The sequence below is a fragment of the Pagrus pagrus genome (assembly GCF_965226575.1).
Source record: "Pagrus pagrus genome assembly, chromosome: 11".
NCBI classification, from domain to species: domain Eukaryota; kingdom Metazoa; phylum Chordata; class Actinopteri; order Spariformes; family Sparidae; genus Pagrus; species Pagrus pagrus.
Window position 1 is genome coordinate 30,166,879 of NC_140195.1, and position 18,391 is coordinate 30,185,269.

Here is an 18,391-nt window from a genome sequence, read left to right on the forward strand (position 1 = left end):
GAATCCCAATGATTATTATAAACGAGCTATTTTCACATTCATTGTATGTATGATAATAACAAGCCAAGATAATAGAGTTGATCCAACTTCCAAAGTATCCTAGAAGTAATTTAGTATTTATGCCCAGCACTGACAATCAAGCCAGCCCAAAGCACTAGTTTTACTCATGAAGTCCTCTAACTAAAATATTGAATGTATCTCGGCTTCCTCCTATTTATCAGAAGTCCTTCCCCCCACTAAATCCCACTGAAGTGACAAGTGGGACATCCTTCCTCTCTGTCTCCAGCACTTTAAACAAGCCGGACCAGGTTAGATCTGACAAAGGTTTCAAATATTTGAACAAGCCAAGAAAGTTTGAATCAAACATTAAGCAGGCACTCTGTAAAATGACATCACCAGCGATGCAACATAAATCAAAAGTCCCTTATTACTTTCACAAGAAACCAAGATGAATTCATCTGCTAGCAGTCAGGCGAGGCCAGCAGTTTGTTTGACATTTTGACACACACTAAAACACACACACACACACACACACACACACACACATTGGAGTGGTGGCCATCTCTCTGGTTGTTTATGTCACCATGGTTTATGGGGGACAGCTGATCTCTAGACCAGAAGACTGGTGACACGGTTTACATGACACTCATGCTACCGGTGGTGTATATAATTATAGTTACACAAATGTATATTATTGATTCATTTCTGTGCACAAAGAAATGATCATGTAAATGTTTTTTTATGAGTCTCACTTTAAGACTTAAATGGGAATAAAAACAGATATTTACAAAGGATGGACCTTTCCTGTCGTTGTCCACTGTATTTGTTCCACTTCTCCACTGAAGATGCACGGATCCAATCGATAATTCGGTATTTGACTCGTACATGTAACGCATGCGCAGACCCTGATCTTCCTTTCAGCTAGCTTCTCCGCCATGGCGCCTCTTGTAAGTAAAAACGCGTGTTGATAAATCCACCAAATTGTCGGTTTTCCTGCGTGAAAACGAGCGGATTGGACCGACGGTGCTGTAGGAAGTCATGGTCAAATCATAATGCTTGAGTTGGGCTTGAAAGTGTATTTCTGAGCTCATATGTAACTTAGCTGAGGATTCGTGTGGCCTACAGCTTCCCCTAAGCTAACGCTAACTCGGCTACACCGCGTCGGTAGCTACCAGAGCTCACCACGTTGTTAACTCGGATAGCGTGTCCGGATTATTGCATGCCAGCGGTTTGTTTAACAAGCTTCACAAATGATTTAGTTGAAGAAGCAATTTATATTAAATAAGTAAATGGTTGAGCCCGTAGTTTAATCTGTAGCTCCGACACCAGAACGTTAGATGGTTTCTCACATCGGCCAGTCAAAGCGCCTCTTAACACGACACAGACAGAATACATGAACTTATTCTGGACGCGGCACCACATGTTTTTGTCAATAAACGTGAAAACGCACTGTCGACGTAAAAGATGATTATATGTAACGATTAATTGATTAAACTTCTGCGGTCTAGCTTTGTGTGAAGTATGTGTGTTAACTGCTCTGTCCTGTTAGCAGAAAAAGCAAAACACCGGCAAAGGTGGTAAGAAGAAGAAGCAGGTCCTGAAGTTCACACTGGACTGCACCCACCCTGTTGAAGATGGCATCATGGACGCTGCCAACTTTGTAAGTCCACTGCTCATCAGTTGTTCTCAGTAGTCTGTTTACCACAGATCTAATGCAAGAAACAATAATGCTGATGTACCCAGACAGAAGTGAGTGTCACCACAATATCAGAACCCGGTTACATTTAGCCCAGTTATGTAACTTGTCCCAGTGAACATGTGATATTTGCCACTAACTGCAGATATTTAGTTTGAACCAGGAGATCTCAGAGTAGTGTACACACAGCTGCCGGTGGTGTGTGCGTGACGTTTCCACTGATGTGTTTTCAGGAGCATTTTCTTCAGGAGCGCATCAAGGTGAATGGGAAAGCCGGCAACCTGGGTGGTGGTGTGGTCTCCATCGAGAGGAGCAAGAGCAAGATCACAGTTTCCTCTGAGGTGCCCTTCTCCAAAAGGCAAGTAGCACCTGTTCACCCTTTAACACCTGCTTATTTGGAAAATGGCTAAATGGACTCTAGGCTCACAGCAGAACATTAAATTTAAAACATCAGCACAGGCAAGGTCATTCTCGTCATTAAGAAGTTTGAAGGACATCAGTGCATCCATAGTGAGTTGCCTTATCCCTTGTAATGAAGATCACATAGTGCCTGTTTCCCCCTGGTATTAACATGCAGTGTTTAGCCTGATATCCCATCTGCATCAGGAAAACAACGGCGCTGCAGGTATTAATGCAGCACAACACATACGATTGTAGCAGATCACTTAGTATTACACAGTTGGGATCTGATTTCAGCCTCATTCTCAAGAAAAAAACTGTCTCAACACAATGGAAAATGGCCAAACTTAGTTTTGAAGTGGGAAATCATTAATGATCCATCCTTGAGCTTGACTTACGAAGCGCATCCTGCTTTTTACGTTCCTGGCCCACAAAGACTTTAGTGATGGAAATTGGGGTGCGCTGTTTACCTTCTACCTGTTTGTTTTACCAAATTCGGCAGTAGTGAGGAAAACGGTTACTGGATGTAACTTTAGTTCTGTGAGTACATGCTTAGCTCTCTGACTGAGTATTCTAATATGCTAAAACACTTGTGACAGTGATGACAGTATTGTAAAAGCCATGACATGGCAGAATGTGACACTGTGATGAAACCTGTATACCAACCAGTATACCTCACACAATCTGACCTGCGAGGCTCTGTGTTTGTCCACCAGCTCTACCTAGGCAATTTACATAATGTGATCTGTGAACTGAAGCAAGGTAACCAACACACATTGATAGTAGCCCTGCTTACTCCTTAATCTTAAGTAAACACACTGACACAGACAGGTCACTGCTGCATGTTAACATTGTTAATGTCAGGGTCCTAGCCAGTTCAGCCACAGAACAGCTCATCGTCCATGTAAGCAGAACAGATTCTGTCGATGTAATCCACTAAATCACACGTTTCCAGATCTTGTCTTCTTATCAGACAGCTACCGCTGGCTGTTTAACTCAAATTAAAGACTGTGTCCTGCACATCTCTAAAGTTACTCTATTTTACTAATGCCCAAGCCTATGTATGGGAAACGCTGGACCCTAACCTGTGTGATAGGATGGAAGCTCTAGCACATCCTCTCCTCGTCAGGTAAAGGCAGAGACACATGGTGTTTGTCAGACAATATAAGAGGTCTCATTCTGCCAGTATCTCCCAGTACCACAAAGCTCACTGATCGTGATTGGATAATTGAATGTGTAAATCACTTCATCTGTCCCTCTGCAACAGTTTTTTTCTCTGCTTTCTGCCTCTGTATGTGTCTCGCCCTCTCTGGCCCTTTCTGTCTCTCTACTTACTCAGTACTCTTGGTACTGCCAATATTGGTACCAGGAAACGCACCAGAAGTCAGGCACGCTTTAAAATTTCTTGAGAAAATTTCTAGTTCAGAATGTTAAGAATTTGAAGTCTGCATGATTTAGTCTGAGGTATATGATCTGCTGCTTCCACCGGAAGAAGAGTAGGCTGCTTTTAGTTGGTTTACCAGTGTTAAAACACATGCATAATATACATGTTATTGTTGACAGAAGTTTGACCCTGTGCTGTGAGAAACTGACACATCTACTGTAGATAAACAAGCGGGGAGCTGTTAATGATGTGTTTCCATTGGACATTTCTTATTTAACAGTTTGATATTTTGGGATATCAACCTTTATGTGCTTTCCTGGTGAGAGTTAGAAGAGAAAATTGATATCTGCATCACTCACTGTGAAGCTATTGATGTCACGACAAGACTGTGGCCATGCGCCATGTTATGCATGCAATGATACACTGTCTTGTATTATGACATTCAGTCTGCAGGGTTGACACTGGAATAGTGTTGAAACAAATATTAGTTCCGTTAGCAGAAAAGTACATAACCCATCTGAAATTCCAGCCCTGAATCTGGTTTCTCCTTTTCTCAGATGTTCTGCTTTTCTGTCACAGTAAACTGAATCTTAATTGAATCTTAATTTGAAGTGTAAACATGACAAGTTTGAGTATTGGTTGCATGGGTTGCATTATATTTCCTGTGTTGGTATAAATTATAATTAAAAGCAAGTGAATAATAGAAGATATGATAATGGAGGTGAAATCATGTGAAGCTAATAGAGCAGTCTGGTCAAACTTTGATTAAACGAGTGACTTTCTGTCCCGACAGTCACTTTCACATGAATCACTTTCAGAAGAGCTTTGAAGGACTGACTGTTTTTGTCTCCTGCTGTGCAGATACCTGAAGTATCTGACAAAGAAGTACCTGAAGAAAAACAATCTGCGTGACTGGCTGCGCGTGGTGGCAAACACCAAGGAGAGCTACGAGCTCCGCTACTTCCAGATCAACCAGGATGAAGAGGAGGAGGAAGATGAAGATTAAAATGATAATCCATCTGATTTTGTACATTTAAATAAATGTTGTTTACAGTACAGAAGCTTGTCCAGGGAATTTCATTTAATTTCCTGTTGCTGTGTAACAGGACCAACATGGCTCACAGGTTAGCGGTCTACTCTGATGACAAACTGTACACTGGGTTTACACTTTTTCATCATATACACACAAAGACTGGAACCATGGACATAACGCTGAAAACTATAAGCTTATGCATCAAAAACAAAACTCTGTACTTTTAACTCCAAGCAAAGAAATACTAAATCACATTATTGCAAATCTCAATATTGAATTCACTAAGTTAACCTAAATACTGGCCTTGAAAATGCCACACCTTCATTACCAACTGGTTTCTCTCACTTCTTAGCTGTTAATCTTCCAGAGCATAAAAGAGGCCTCAGGTGACCGACTGCTGTGTTGGGGAATAAAATGAGCAGTTGGGGAGAACGGAGGAAGAAACGGGAAGGCGATCCAGTAATTCTAATGAAGTCTGTGCAGCTCTGGTTTGAACTCTTAACAATGTTGCAGTATCAACTAATAGTTTTCAGCCTGACACTGGGAAGCTGCTTGTCAGTTTTGCCCAATTTGAGTTTATTGGATGGACAAATGTGCATTGTATCCTCTTGTGATACTATGTGTCAATGCAATATTTATGATACATTCACTGTATACAATATGGCATCAGTCTTTATACTGTATGTACCTTGAAATTGAAATGTATTTTTAAACATGTTACATGGGCTCAAGAAGCCAAAACACATGTTCAAACAGTATTTTGATGTATTGTTAAAATTGATCACACCCGTGGTTAAATTAATAGTGATATTCAGGCTTGGGGAGTAACAATACATGTAATGGGATTACATAGTATACAAAAGAAAAAGGTACCTGTATTCCAGTTAAGTTGCAGAAAGTAGATTACAGATGGAGTCAGTAAAAAAGGATTACCAACAGGATTCCATTTATAAAATAAAGTGATACTAGTCTGTGACCGTGCAACACATGACAACATTTCACAAGTGTTACACATTACTCTGATCTGAGGTGAAACAATGTGTAAGTGTGTAGCCTGTTCTATCTGAATACAGACATTAACATTAAATAAGAGTCATCTTATTGATATTTCTTTTTTCCCCATCTTTATTTGCATATGTTTCGTATTAAAGAAAGCCAAAAGTAATCAACAGAATGGTCTACTGATTTGAAAAATTGAGCTGAGGTTTCGGGAGATGCGTTTAACAAATGTTAAACTAATATTTTGGTGGTGTCAAGGTTTGAAGGTGAATATGTAAGAATTGGCCACCTTGAATTCATACTCCAAACCAATAGAGGGCAGCACATCATCAGAGTAACTACGAACTGCTGCTAACTGTAGCTGTCGTTAACCACTAGTTAGTTCAGTTAGCTGTGTATGTAGCAGTCTGACTGGGAGCTCAGAGGGTCTTATGAGAAAGTGCAGGTCTATACTGTAGATTATTTTAATTTCCTTAAAACTTTAGTATGTGAAAGTGTTTTAATTGTATAAATGAAATTAGAACATCTTTTGCACCGTTTACTGGCTGCTTTCTTACATGTTTGGACACAATATTAATCTTAGTTCATTGCACATATCACAATTTCAAACTCTGAGCTAAATATATGCATATAATATGCACAGAGCCTGCCCTCTACAGGTTGAAATATAGCTATTGTAGTTACATTTTACCATTAGGCGGTCTTGAGGCAGGCAACTGCTTTCATCACCAACCTCACCCACCTCTCCGCCCCTACATATAAAAATAACAGCTCCCGACTTGGCAGACTGTGGGAGAGGAGTATCAGCGAAGAAGAGATTGAGTGGTTAGATAAGAATGCCTTTGGTAACAGCCCAATAACCAGGATAAAATACTGGCAGTTAATGTTTCTGCAAACCACTAACACATAGATGATAGGTAAATGGTACCATTACAGCCCAAGGGTTGACGAGAAGAAATATCAATTCATGTGAATCTTTATTTAACCATTTCAATGAAAAAACAATGTAACCCACAGAAATTTCACCATAAAAAAAGAATGCAGTACAAGTAGGAAAACACCTCTGCTGTTAGTTTTGTTTTTTAAAAAAAGGACAAGCCTTTGTTTCAGCACATCTTAATACACTGAACCATTTCTACATATTGCATTGTTGGTTGTAAAAGTTCTGACCTGCTTGTAAAACCACTTAGAGTGTTGTAATAATTACTATTACTCAAATGAGCAAAGACAAGAGCTAGCAGACACGGTGGTCTTGGAAGGACTGAGGTGTGCATCCTTGCTCCAAACACTAAAGACGACAACAAATGGAATGCAACATTAAGTGGAGTGCACTAACTCAGAGTGTCATGTTCCAGTCCTGATTGTAGTCTGTGGCAGCTGGATACTGTCATATACACTAAATCAGACTGATTAACTGATCCTCTGAACAACACAAACAAGACTTCCATATCCTGAACAAACATGTAGAAAAAGGCACAGATATGGAGTATTGGTCTTTGAAAAGCCCTCAGTGGGAAAAGACTGAGGGTCCTGCTGTAGCACCCTTAAACTGTGACAACTTTATCATTTCAAATACTGCAACAAAGACAACAGAACAAGATACATGAAAAAATGAATGTTTGGCTGTATTACAAAATAGAAAAGGGTTTTTGGGAAGCACTACTCTGCTAGGGTTGAAGTGCTCCAAGTAAACTGTTGCAGGTTTACTTGAGGTGGAAAGTAGAGATATTCTGTCCGTTTTTTGGGAGCGCTGGAGCATCCAGAGGATCTGTTTGTGTCCAGTCCCATTTTCTTTGATTTCAGTGTCCAAATTGGTGTAGAGCCAGTTTGCTGGCAGCTGAGGTGTGTGGAGATCCTTCAAACTAACCCTAACCATCTCACTGGTACATGAGACCAGCAGCTGTTCCTGTTGAGCATTGCTGGTCTCTGCTCCAGTGAAAAGGGTTGAGATGTTGCTCTTGGAGGCCCAATCAGATTGTTCGGGGGTTGTATTCAGGCAGCTTTTTCAGTTTCTCCTGTTCCTGCTCAGTGTCCTGTCTGGCAATAACCAGAGAGTGAGAATAGCCCATCTCCACCTGCAAAAGTAAAAAGATGAACATGACACTCCTTTCTTAAGTGAATAAAGTTGTTGTTGATAACCCCACACAGTCAGTGTTGAGTGGGATGTAGTTTGGACTGTTTGTGCTGATATGCAGTACAAAAACAAAACAAAAAGAATGGATTAGAATGCGCAGGCGGCAAGCACCACTTTCACACTGAAAACCTGAAACTGCCTGCTCATATGGTGGTTCAGCAAGAACAACATGGCAACAAATACTGAAGAGTGTGTAGAAACTTAATGCTGTTATTGTGCCAGCTCCATACAAACAAATGGATGATACATCTGGATTTAGAGAGCTGCTGCAGAGAGAGAAAGGAGTGGACGGTCTGCTCATTGGCTCTAGCTCATTTTCTGGCTCCCTGACCTGTCTGCGACTCAACCACATATTTGACTTGCTAGATATCCAGCTGACGTCAGTGACATGCCTGCTCTGGGTGCTCAGTTCACACATAGCCATCAACCTCTGATCTGGGGCTTCAAAAACCATTGGCAAGATGAAGATCAGTGCAAAAATTTTAGATTCTGTGAGTCAAAGGCAAGCAAGACAGTGATCTTTCATCTTGAATTTTTTTTCAGTTTTTGGACCCAGCACAGCACTGTGAAACTTTCAGAAACTTTTGTTTTATGGGTGAGTTAACAAAGACAGACTACAGTTGGCTATGTAAGGGCCAGAGTAGAAAGAAAATGGCTGCATTTTCAATTTCAGATGATCGGTGTGGACTCACTAAGTGATTTATTAAAAGTTCTCTCCTATAGGAGCTGATCAGAACTTTTGATTGACATGTCCATTTACCTGCTCAATGTAGATTCCATCCAAGGTCTTAACCTCCTGGGCAGTGGTGGATGATTTGGGTTTGTTGTCTCCATATCCCTGAAGGACAAATGACAATGTGAGACTGTTACAACAGCCAACTTATCCGTCACCAGTGTAGTGTAACAGTACCATTTTTGAATGAAGAACAGTGAATCTTGTAATGACTAAGCCATTACTGAGGTCTCAGGTCTTACCAACTCTCCAAACGTGGGTGACGGTCCCCAGCTGATCGTACTCTCATCTGCAGCGATAACAATACTGCTCTTCCTGTACAAACACAAACATGAATATGGAATTACAGATGGGGATTGGAAAATGTATAGTCATTAGCCAGCCCCTAAAGGACAAACACTTTCCCTCACCAACAGCATACCTGGTGCTGATGAGGGCACATCTGCCTTATGTAAACATGCTGTATATTACAGCGTCTCCTTGTATGTAGGTAGCCGGGTCTGTGTGTGTGCAACAGCCTCAAGATCACAGTATGCTTCAAACTGCTCATTTGAGGTTCTAACAATGCCTGAAACCCCCCTGAATGATATACTTTGTAGAGTAGTGGAGCATACGGGCTTTAGATACATCAATAATCAGATATCTGATCCTTGGTGAGACATCCTTTTAGGGCAAGACAATAAAATGACCTCCACACAAATCAAAAAACACTCACCATGGCACAGAGAGGCGCGAACAAGTAATGTCACTACTCACCCACATGCCAGACTGCGAATCTTCCATCCACACAGATCCTGCACAGCTTTGGGGTACATGGTTGACTCCCTGGAGGTGTTTGTCACCCCCCAGAAGAACAGCCCCCCTGAAAAAACAGCAGGAGATCAGACATCTACAGAAGCACACATTCAGCATCATTTATTCAATATGTTGCTTTGACTAGACTTCACATTTGGTATTTTGTATTTAGAACCTTTGCTTGAACATCAGAAGAGTGTGGAACTAACCAGAAGTTGTTCATTTAAGGGTGAAATTGATATGAGTTGATCAGAAGTTGCTAAATGTATTATTAATTAACTTTATTATGAACTTGAATCAATAAAATCCAGTCAGATACCCAAATGAGGATTTTCCTTTACAACTAGGGTTGGGTACCAAAGTCGGCACTTTTAAGGGTAATGACCAAATTATGTCAGTTCTACCGAGTACCAATTGACATTAAATCAATCTGTGCCAAATTTTGGTCTGTTGCAGATACTAGTTTCAGTACTCACTCAACCCTATTTCTTACCCATCTCACTAACAGCGAAGGAACACTGGTAGCCTGTACAGATCTGACTGGCACCACGTCCAGGGAAGTCAAACAGTTTGACCAGTCGGGGAACCATCTCGTCCTTCTGCTCCGTGTGACCCAGACGGCCGTAACCACCAAAACCCCAGCTGAACACTCGCTTCTGAGAGTCCAGGACCAGCTAAGACACACACAGACACACACACACAGTTTAAATACTCAGTGTAAAGGATAATGGCATTTGTTTGTGCGCTTGTGAGCAGCGCTGTACAGTGTGACACTGTGTAATGGATGAAGTCACTGCAGTAGCACCCGTTACTGTGTAATTTGAGTTGGTTCTGATGAGAGTGATAGATCCATATTTTCTCACCGTATGATTAGCACCACAGCACACATCTCGGACCACCACATTGGGCACAGGCATGACCTGGCCATCCTTGGACTTCTCGATGAAAATGGCGACACGGCGAGCGATGAGCTCACAGTCAAACTCGATGCGCTGGGCACGAGCTATGAATTTCCCATCACTGTTGTGACCTGCAATGAGAGATACAAATATATAAAAAGCATGACCTGACCCATACTGTATTTTTAAGGCTGATACTAATGTTGGTGATGTCTATTTTTTAAACCTGATATTATCAGCTGACATTTGCATTTTTAACATGAAACTTCACATAAAAAAGAGCAGTGTAGAAATCAACTTGTCAGCGCTCTCAGTTGGACTGAGAAGAAACTGTTTCCTAATGACCTCACATGAAATGTGCAGGGGCTGGTGGCAAAACATCTCTAATAAGCTGTCTTTGGAAAACTTCACTCAACACACTTCAAACAAAGCTGACATATTAAAAACAACAGATGTGTTTGCACACTGTGAGCGTACCCAGTTGTCCGTACTCTGGGCAGCCGAAGGAGTACAGGTTTCCTTTGCAGTCCACCACCATGCTAAATTCTGCACCACAAGCCACCTTCACCAGGGGCTGGCCATTGTATGAAATCTAGAGGGAGAGACAGAAAGTAGACTATACATATGGTGCACTAACAGATCACTATGAAAGGTCACAGGGTTGTACTATCGTCTACTTTTGTGTTACCTCCAAATCACTTTTTGCTTTCTTTCTAACCATATTTGTGACTGTCACCACAACTGGCAATTGGCAACGTCATGTTATGCAACACAACCTGTGTACATCATTAAAGCTAATGTTAAGATACCCAGTCAGGCTAGTAAGTTTGTCATGCATGTAGCTTTGGGTGTTGCTATTGTTGTGGTAATGACTACAGTTATGGCTGTTAGAGGCTGTGACACAACAGTCCATCATGGATGTTACACTAACTACTTGCAGGGGTTGTGAAGTGACATGGTTGTGTTGGCTGAGTGTTGTTGTGAAGTCACTCCTGATCTCCTGTGCTGTTTGATAGCATCTGTGATACTTTATGTAAGCACCACTGCTACTAATCTGGCTTCAGTTTCAGTTTTTAAAATGCAATCTGACAATAGCTTATCGCTGGCAACATTATCAACAGCTACAGCCAAACTGAGTAGTATAGATCCACTGGAATCACAAAAGTTTTTCTTCACAATAAGAAAACATTGCCTGGTTGACATTCAGATGGTAGGGTCAGAATTTGGGCTTAACAACATGAAATTATGGATCCATCCTGCCTTGTATCAATGTTATCTGATATGCCTGATTCTGACTGCTACACCACCACACTGAGCAGAAATATTGATAATCTGTAAAGTGTGTATCCATATGAAGTCTGTGTTCCCTGGGTCCACAGTGTGTGCCAGGTGTGACACTGATGTCTTACCGGTGCTGGGCTGAGGACTGCATCAGTCTGGCTGCCTTGGCCAAGCTGGCCCAACTTGTTCTCACCAAAAGAGTATGCAGTGCCATCCTCTGAGGAGAAAGACTGACGTCAGCAAACACAGCAGCATATACCGACTCTTACATTCTGTCCCGTTTTCAATACATTCAAAATATAGACTAATGAAAAGTCAACTCCACCATTTTTGTCCCAGTGATGGCTAATACAAACTCATTTTGTATTGAATAATTATGACCCCAGAGTAAGCTTGTGCCAATTGGGGATCGGATCCTATATTGACGATTGAAGTAATAATTGACAATTGTTTTTTCCTCCACCAATATTAAGGCAATTTTAATTTACTTACAACCAGATCTAAGAGGAACTAATAATCTCTAGAATCAATTAATGTGATCAACCAACTACAGGCACCTTTAAATACGAGAGTGTGTGCTGGACACCATGGGTGGATTGTTGTAAAATCAAGACATCTTTAATGTGATGTTTTTATTTTTAATCTTGTGGACACGTTTGAGTTTATATTTTCCTGCTTCAGCTGGACAATAAACTTATTCCATTCTATATGTTCCATACACATGCGCATTTAGAGATGTTTTTGGTTGGGCAGCTTATCGGCCTGCTGAGCCCCATAAAAATATACAATTAGCAAGTGAATTTCAAATCCTTAATTACAAACCAGTTCTGACACATCTCCGTTCTCCTTATGCCTGCTCACAAAACCTTTGCTCTGCGCTCAGTAAGAGTAGTTAACGTTATGCATATGATTTGGATTGCGATATTAGAAATAATGTTTCACAGAACATGATGCTGTGATATGGTCTCACCAAGAACAGACTTTTACACAGCTTGCAGATAGGCTGTGTGGTATCCTTTTGGTTTCTAGGTAAAACACATAATATCCCCAAATACCCTAAATGTTACTAGTTTATTTGACACTAAGCCTATGTCATCCATGCCAGCATTCCACTGGCATGCTGTGGTGCTCCTACTCCCACTGGCGATTAGATCACCTATCGGCGATCAAGTAACCAAGATTTGGCAATAAAGAGATAATCACTCAACCCTTCTACTGAGTATGCTGGTTTACATTCCAACCAATGATGAAATCAGATGATTATACTAACAACATTTTCTGAAATCAGCTGCTGTAGTGTTTGGCTGTGGCGAAAACACAAGCACCCCTGACGATAACGTACAGTATGGTTCAGCTTACCTGTGAGAGCCAGGGTGTGATTGCGTCCACAGGCTGCAGCAACAATCACATGATCTGCGAGGGCCTCGATCAGCTTGGGAGCCTCCAGACGTTTGGTGTCACCATGACCCAGCTGCCCTTTGTCATTACGACCTGAGGAAGCAACAAACCAAGCACTGCTGATAAGTAACTGCTTCCACTCTCACAAATCTGCATACATATTTACTTAGTTACAGTAAGTAATCAGAGCTGTATTTGCTGGGTATTATTCTGCAGCCTTTGTGGATGTGGCTTACACAATACTTTTAGCAGGAAATCATTTGCACCCTAATGCAGCATGTTACTTACCCCAGCTCCACAGCTTGCCCTCAGTGGTCATGAGGAGACTGTGTGCAGCACAGGAACCAGACACCACACAGCTAACCTGGACATCATTCAGACAGCCGTAGCGATGAGGACCCCACAGATTCTGACCCAGGTTGCGGAAAGCAGCTGGAAACACAAAAGACCACACATTAAAACACAGCTGGTTTTAAACACATGGTAAGGAAAAAGTCCTCAAGTCTTGATACTTTTGATAACATTAGTGATCAGATGTGTACAGTCAGCTCAATTATTCAGTCATGTGAAAGCAGTTTTGTGGCTCTGTGCTCTCTGCTCAGAGTAACTGAACGGAACGGACCTGCTTTACTGACATCTGTCAGCTGAGCTATATACTGTAAGAAAGGCCTGGAATATACTTCCAGATGGATGCATACACAGAGATGTAGTACTGTTTATACTACCTTCTGGAATCTGCATTCCAGGCGTTCACAGATGTATACCGAGCTTGTTGTAACGTAGTGACCACACAAAATGGAGATACGTGGATCTCCACATAGAGCCTATGTGTACACCCCCTGATGACAACATTACGTCAAGTATAATTTCAGCCTAAGTGAACTACAAAAGAATTGTATTTTTTGGTGCTTTGGTACTAAGCACGGTGTCTTACCCCCCTAGAGATGTTTTTTGTGCATCTCACCCCCCCTTGAGATAGATTTTGTGCCTCTCACCTCCCCTTGAGATGGTTTTTGTGCATCTCCCCCACCCCCCAAGATGGTTTTTGTCCATGCAGCTGCTCCTGCTGACACCCCCAACCTCCCCCTCCAATCTCAACAAAGCAGATTTATCTGTGTACCAGAGAAGTGCGGCAGAGACTGAACCACACAGTGCACAGCCTGCCCAAGGCATCAGTGGACCAGCTGCAGGGGGGCAGCACAGAACATGCATACATATGAAAAGACATTACTGTCACAGTAAATTAATGGGATCTGACTGTGATTAACACATATGTGGCCTGTGCATCCCAAACAAAGAGACACAGGTACATCTAATGTGTGCTCATTTCATTCTCTACTGCTGACACACTAGAAAACCTGATCAATCTTTTATTGATTCTGTCTGGCTGAAAAAGCGTCTACATCTGATCTACACTCCACACTCAGGGCTCAAAGAAAACCTCCAATTGTGTCCTATAACTTAAGACAGGTACCACCAAAAAGCTCATAATAGGAGGTCAATATTTATTACACTGCATCACAACTTTAGTGACGACCACATTCTGATTGGGATTGTACAGGTGTATCACATTCTGTCATGAATTTTGAAATCATACGGGCATAAAATTGAAATGACTTATATGATAATCGTGTTATTGTGATAGTTCATACACTAGTTAAGCATGGAAATCATAAATTAAGATGCATCAGCTGATAAAAAGGGAACGTCAGCAGACACAGCTATCCATCCTACTCTAAACATGACCCAGCTACTTGACATAAAAAATATTCCACCTTGTTGTTTAGGCACCTCCTTTCTTCCAATCAAATCCCAGTTGGTTGCTCCAAAGATGAGTAGTTGACCTTTTACCTTTGGGCACTCAAGTTTCTGTAGAAAGGACAAAATTAAGTTAATGACAATAATAATAATAATAATAATTTCTAAAAAAGCAAATATTTCCACAACAGCTAGATCACAGAATCTGTGATTTGGAAGGAACATTCTTACAGTGGGGACACTTGTGTCATCTCATTTTTTTCCCTAAGTAAGTTTCTGGGGGACACTAAGTGAACACAAAAACTGTTCCTGCAGGAAGTATTCATTCAATATTTCATCAGAAAGCTGATAACAGATAAAGAAAATGTCATTCCATGTCAACGTTCACGATATCCTACATGACATTAAAAAAACTGGCTGACTTGCTGACTGACAGTTATTGTACTGAGGTAATAATTCAATATTCTGAATTGCAACTCAAACACAAAAAATCATGAGACCCATGAGAAGATATCAGTTAAAGGAAGATTTTAAAAAGACATAATTCTGAAGAGACAGAAAAAACTATTTGTTTTCAAACCCACTATTTTCTCTTTGACGTCATCTGCCACAGTAACAGGCTGGAGACCAGACTTGGTGGAAGGCTTGCCAGATTTCTTGTTGTTCTCCTGCTCAAAGTCAAATTCATCATCGCTGCTGAAGTCCCTCTCTTTCCTTTTGCCGCTGACCCTCTTCTTTTTCATCCCACCGTTACCTGAGACATCTGTCACCTTCTTACGTGGCATTTTTCAATCAGAAGCTGTTTGTGTGGGAAAGAGACAGTGATCAGTTTATACAGGATGTAACAATTATTCATAACTAAAACTAACTGTACTTGAACTCAACACAATGAAACTAATAATCTAAGGAGATACTGGGCCACAGCAAGGAGAAACACTGTGAGCAAATACATATTACATAAAGCATGACAAAATATAATGCTGTGATAGTTTACTAGGATGCAGGTCTACACAGTATCAATTACAGGAGCATTCATGTTTGAAGAATGGCAGGACACACGAATGATACGAGACAATCAAGGATAAAAAATAATAACGTATAACGTAACGTGAAGATGCTCCACATGGGAAAGAAAGCTAACATAACACACGTAACACATCAAATACTGCAGACACCAACGATTACAAGTCATGAACGGGCTGTGGAAGAATGGACATTGGCTACACAAGAACTTCCACACTTCTGCTTTTCGTTAACTTTACGAAATTCAACAAGTATATAAGTAAAAAAAGACTTTACTGCCTGTAAACACACACATACTTAGCGCTTCCGATCAGAATACTGTATGCGTCTTTAAACGGCTTGAACTAAGCTAAACTAAGCAAGTTTATTATACGCTTAAGTGACATTAGCCCCGGTTGCCTCTATTGTCTACAACCGGCAATTAGATGAAAATTGCTCTGTTGTCTTAAATGAGAATCTTCAATGGCAGTTTAGTCAGTAACCAATGGAAAGAAACCAGAAACCAAACGGCAAACTAAAGCGTGTACCGGTGTCCGTCTGGTAGCAAGCTGCTAGCATCATTAGGCTAAGCAGCTAACCACTGTCGTTCTTTGTTCACATAATGGTTGGGTAGCAAGCTAGCTGACGTGCTAACGCTCAACTTGTAAAGTTACAGAGCTAGCTGCTAAACAAACGAGCCACATAGAGTCGGTATGCTATACAGAAGTGGATAACTCTATCGAACCCAGACAGGAATAAGTTGAATGATAAGTGTAAAATTAGCTAAATAGCTGGCAGATAGTCTTCATTAAGCTAACGTTACCTCGCTACTGTAAGCTAACAGGAATCTAAATAAAGACACGTTACATGAAACGATGCTACAATACAAACTTTTGAATTATTTTCTTCATTGGATACGCTTTACGTTTAGCGTACGTACAGCCTTTGTGATTTCGAAAAAAATGTTATTTGTAATTCGATAAAGCTAACAACAAATAAATGTACCGGTGATTTCCTGATTCAGCAGCTCTCTGCCCGTCTCTGGTTTGATTGATTTGAACAAAAGAAGCTGCAGTCTGCTTTTACACCACGTGGTTTGCATTAAGTATTCATACAGGAAACCAGGCACTCACTAATACACACAACTGAGCGCAGACATACTGAGGCTGTGACGCAAAGACAGGCAGCTGACCGTGTATGCAGTGGAGGGGAAACAACTGAGAACAACGCTTCAGCTCAACTTTGAAGGTTTCTCAGGTAGAAACTTGCTTTTAAAATATTCTTGAAGTGAATTACAGGTAAAACAAAAAAAAGTGTGTCAAATCAGTGTGTCTGACTGTCAGAAGACCAGTATGGAGCTTCAATATGAATGGAAACCCAAAACCTTGTTGTCCTTCATATTAATCCAACTCTGAACGCTTTCAAAGCAGAAACTTGCCCCATAAAACCTCCTGGCAGTGAATTAAACATTGACCTACTAAAAATGACTTACCACAGATATTGATTGCCACAGACTGTCAAATAACTCATGATTAAAGGAAATCTATGGAGCTACTCTAGTAGTTCCAGTGAAACTATGTGTACACTGTTACAAATGAATGTGCTGCTGCCTGTATCTAAATATATGATGTCCAGTACCGAGTATAGTCCTTTAGTGAATCGTCCTGTGAGCGCTACAGGATGGTGCAAAACATAAGCTGCAAGAGGACTACACTGTCCCTCTGACCACAAGCCATCATCTCACACAGTGGTGGACTCAGGATGTTTTAGGGGCAGAGGGGCACCAGCTGTATGTGGTGGGGTACTAGAGCGCAGAAAGTACCCTAGAGGGCACGTCACCACATTTTTGTCCAGTGGAAGGACACCCTAGAGGGCAACGTCTTTTTTCTACCATATATGTTTTATCTACTTTTGCAGCGTTTTTAAGAACATGGGGCACCAGTGATCTCACATCACATCCTATTCAACTCGCTCCTTCAGGATGCGGCTGAAACACATGGACTGTCGTTCGTGAACATCTTGATATTGATTTGGGGACAATGACATGGCTTGCTAGCCAGCTAGTCTTGTTTTTGAAAATTCAGTCAGATTATATTTATTGTTATTGTCTGGCATACGCAAAAAGTTATTGACCATGAATCTCACTAGTATAACGTTAACTTAAAAGGTTTGATGAGCTACGTGGACTAGTTTATCATCTGTTGCTAGTAAGTCATATCTAAAGTTTGTCCTATTTTGTGGAGTAGTACACGTTTCCATTGTATAAGAACCTCATGCAATCATAAAAAAACCTCCAGGTATTAGTCAAGGTATTGCCAGGGAAACAGTGTAAATGATTGTGGAAAACTTTGATGGTATAATGATATAATCTGATGGTAAAACACATGACATGCCTGATGAGCTGTCCATTATCAGGAATGAAGGCAACCATTCTGACCTCCCCTTTGTCCATTCATTGCTGATAATACACCTCAACCTCTGCATGTATCTCCCTATCAGATGGTCAAAATGAAGATTTAGTGTGTGTATAGGCTATGAAATTAAACTTAAACCAAACCATATAATCCATTATATTCATTCAACTTTTCATACATTTTCAGGCAGTCAATATAATGCGTTGATAGTTTTTATTATTTAAAGTATTTCACTATGCCCTCTCATCAGGTGACCCACCACTAACCTGGTCAAATCAAATCAAATCAAATCAAATTTTATTTGTATAGCCCAAATTCACAAATCACAGTTTGCCTCGGAGGGCTTTACAATCTGTACAGAGACGACACCCTCTGTCCTTCGACCCTCGATTCGAGTGAGGAAAAACTTGCCCCCCAAAAAAAAGCCCTTTTAACAGGGAAAAAAAAAATGCGGAAGAAACCTCAG

General features: G+C 40.9%; 2 protein-coding genes across 7 annotated transcripts; one reads left to right on the top strand and one right to left on the bottom strand.

Moving 5' to 3' along the window:
* Positions 1–843: 843 nt before the first annotated feature.
* On the top strand, positions 844–4,540 carry LOC311265047 (large ribosomal subunit protein eL22). 3 transcript variants are annotated; one of them, XM_084366353.1, is made up of 4 exons: positions 844–947; positions 1,550–1,660; positions 1,930–2,054; positions 4,341–4,540. In XM_084366353.1, exons 1-4 carry the CDS (start codon positions 936–938, stop codon positions 4,483–4,485), a joined length of 393 nt encoding a protein of 130 aa, XP_084222479.1. In that variant the 5' UTR covers positions 844–935; the 3' UTR covers positions 4,486–4,540. The 3 variants fall into 3 exon arrangements, with proteins under 3 accessions (XP_084222479.1, XP_084222480.1, XP_084222481.1); XM_084366354.1 differs by having other exon boundaries at positions 846–947; positions 1,553–1,660; XM_084366355.1 differs by lacking the exon at positions 844–947 and adding an exon at positions 1,205–1,228 and having other exon boundaries at positions 1,553–1,660.
* A 1,931-nt stretch (positions 4,541–6,471) lies between these two features.
* rcc2 (regulator of chromosome condensation 2) lies at positions 6,472–16,652 on the bottom strand. Of its 4 annotated transcripts, none has more exons than XM_084366347.1 (13): positions 16,517–16,652; positions 15,094–15,308; positions 14,527–14,620; positions 13,040–13,183; positions 12,713–12,844; positions 11,482–11,570; positions 10,550–10,664; positions 10,037–10,203; positions 9,667–9,847; positions 9,135–9,240; positions 8,621–8,693; positions 8,406–8,483; positions 6,472–7,586 (listed from the first exon to the last, which is right to left on the bottom strand). In XM_084366347.1, the coding sequence occupies exons 2-13, from the start codon at positions 15,292–15,294 to the stop codon at positions 7,482–7,484; spliced, it is 1,485 nt and encodes a 494-aa protein (XP_084222473.1). In that variant the 5' UTR covers positions 15,295–15,308; positions 16,517–16,652; the 3' UTR covers positions 6,472–7,481. The 4 variants fall into 4 exon arrangements, with proteins under 4 accessions (XP_084222473.1, XP_084222476.1, XP_084222475.1 ...); XM_084366350.1 differs by lacking the exon at positions 16,517–16,652 and adding an exon at positions 16,403–16,471; XM_084366349.1 differs by lacking the exon at positions 16,517–16,652 and adding an exon at positions 16,060–16,154.
* Between the last annotated feature and the right edge of the window lie 1,739 nt (positions 16,653–18,391).

Bases quoted from the DNA above. Each gene is read 5' to 3' on its own strand.
- rcc2 (XM_084366347.1), bottom strand. From the start codon at position 15,294: ATGCCACGTAAGAAGGTGACAGATGTCTCAGGTAACGGTGGGATGAAA. The intron at 13,184-14,526 runs GTGGAATATTTT...TTGTGTTTCCAG, and splicing joins GGAGGTGCCTAAACAACAAG to CTGCTTTCCGCAACCTGGGT. The intron at 10,665-11,481 runs GTAAGACATCAG...CTCTCCCTCTAG, and splicing joins CAGTCCTCAGCCCAGCACCG to ATTTCATACAATGGCCAGCC.
- LOC311265047 (XM_084366353.1), top strand. The intron at 1,661-1,929 runs GTAAGTCCACTG...ATGTGTTTTCAG, and splicing joins TCATGGACGCTGCCAACTTT to GAGCATTTTCTTCAGGAGCG. The intron at 2,055-4,340 runs GCAAGTAGCACC...CCTGCTGTGCAG, and splicing joins GAGGTGCCCTTCTCCAAAAG to ATACCTGAAGTATCTGACAA.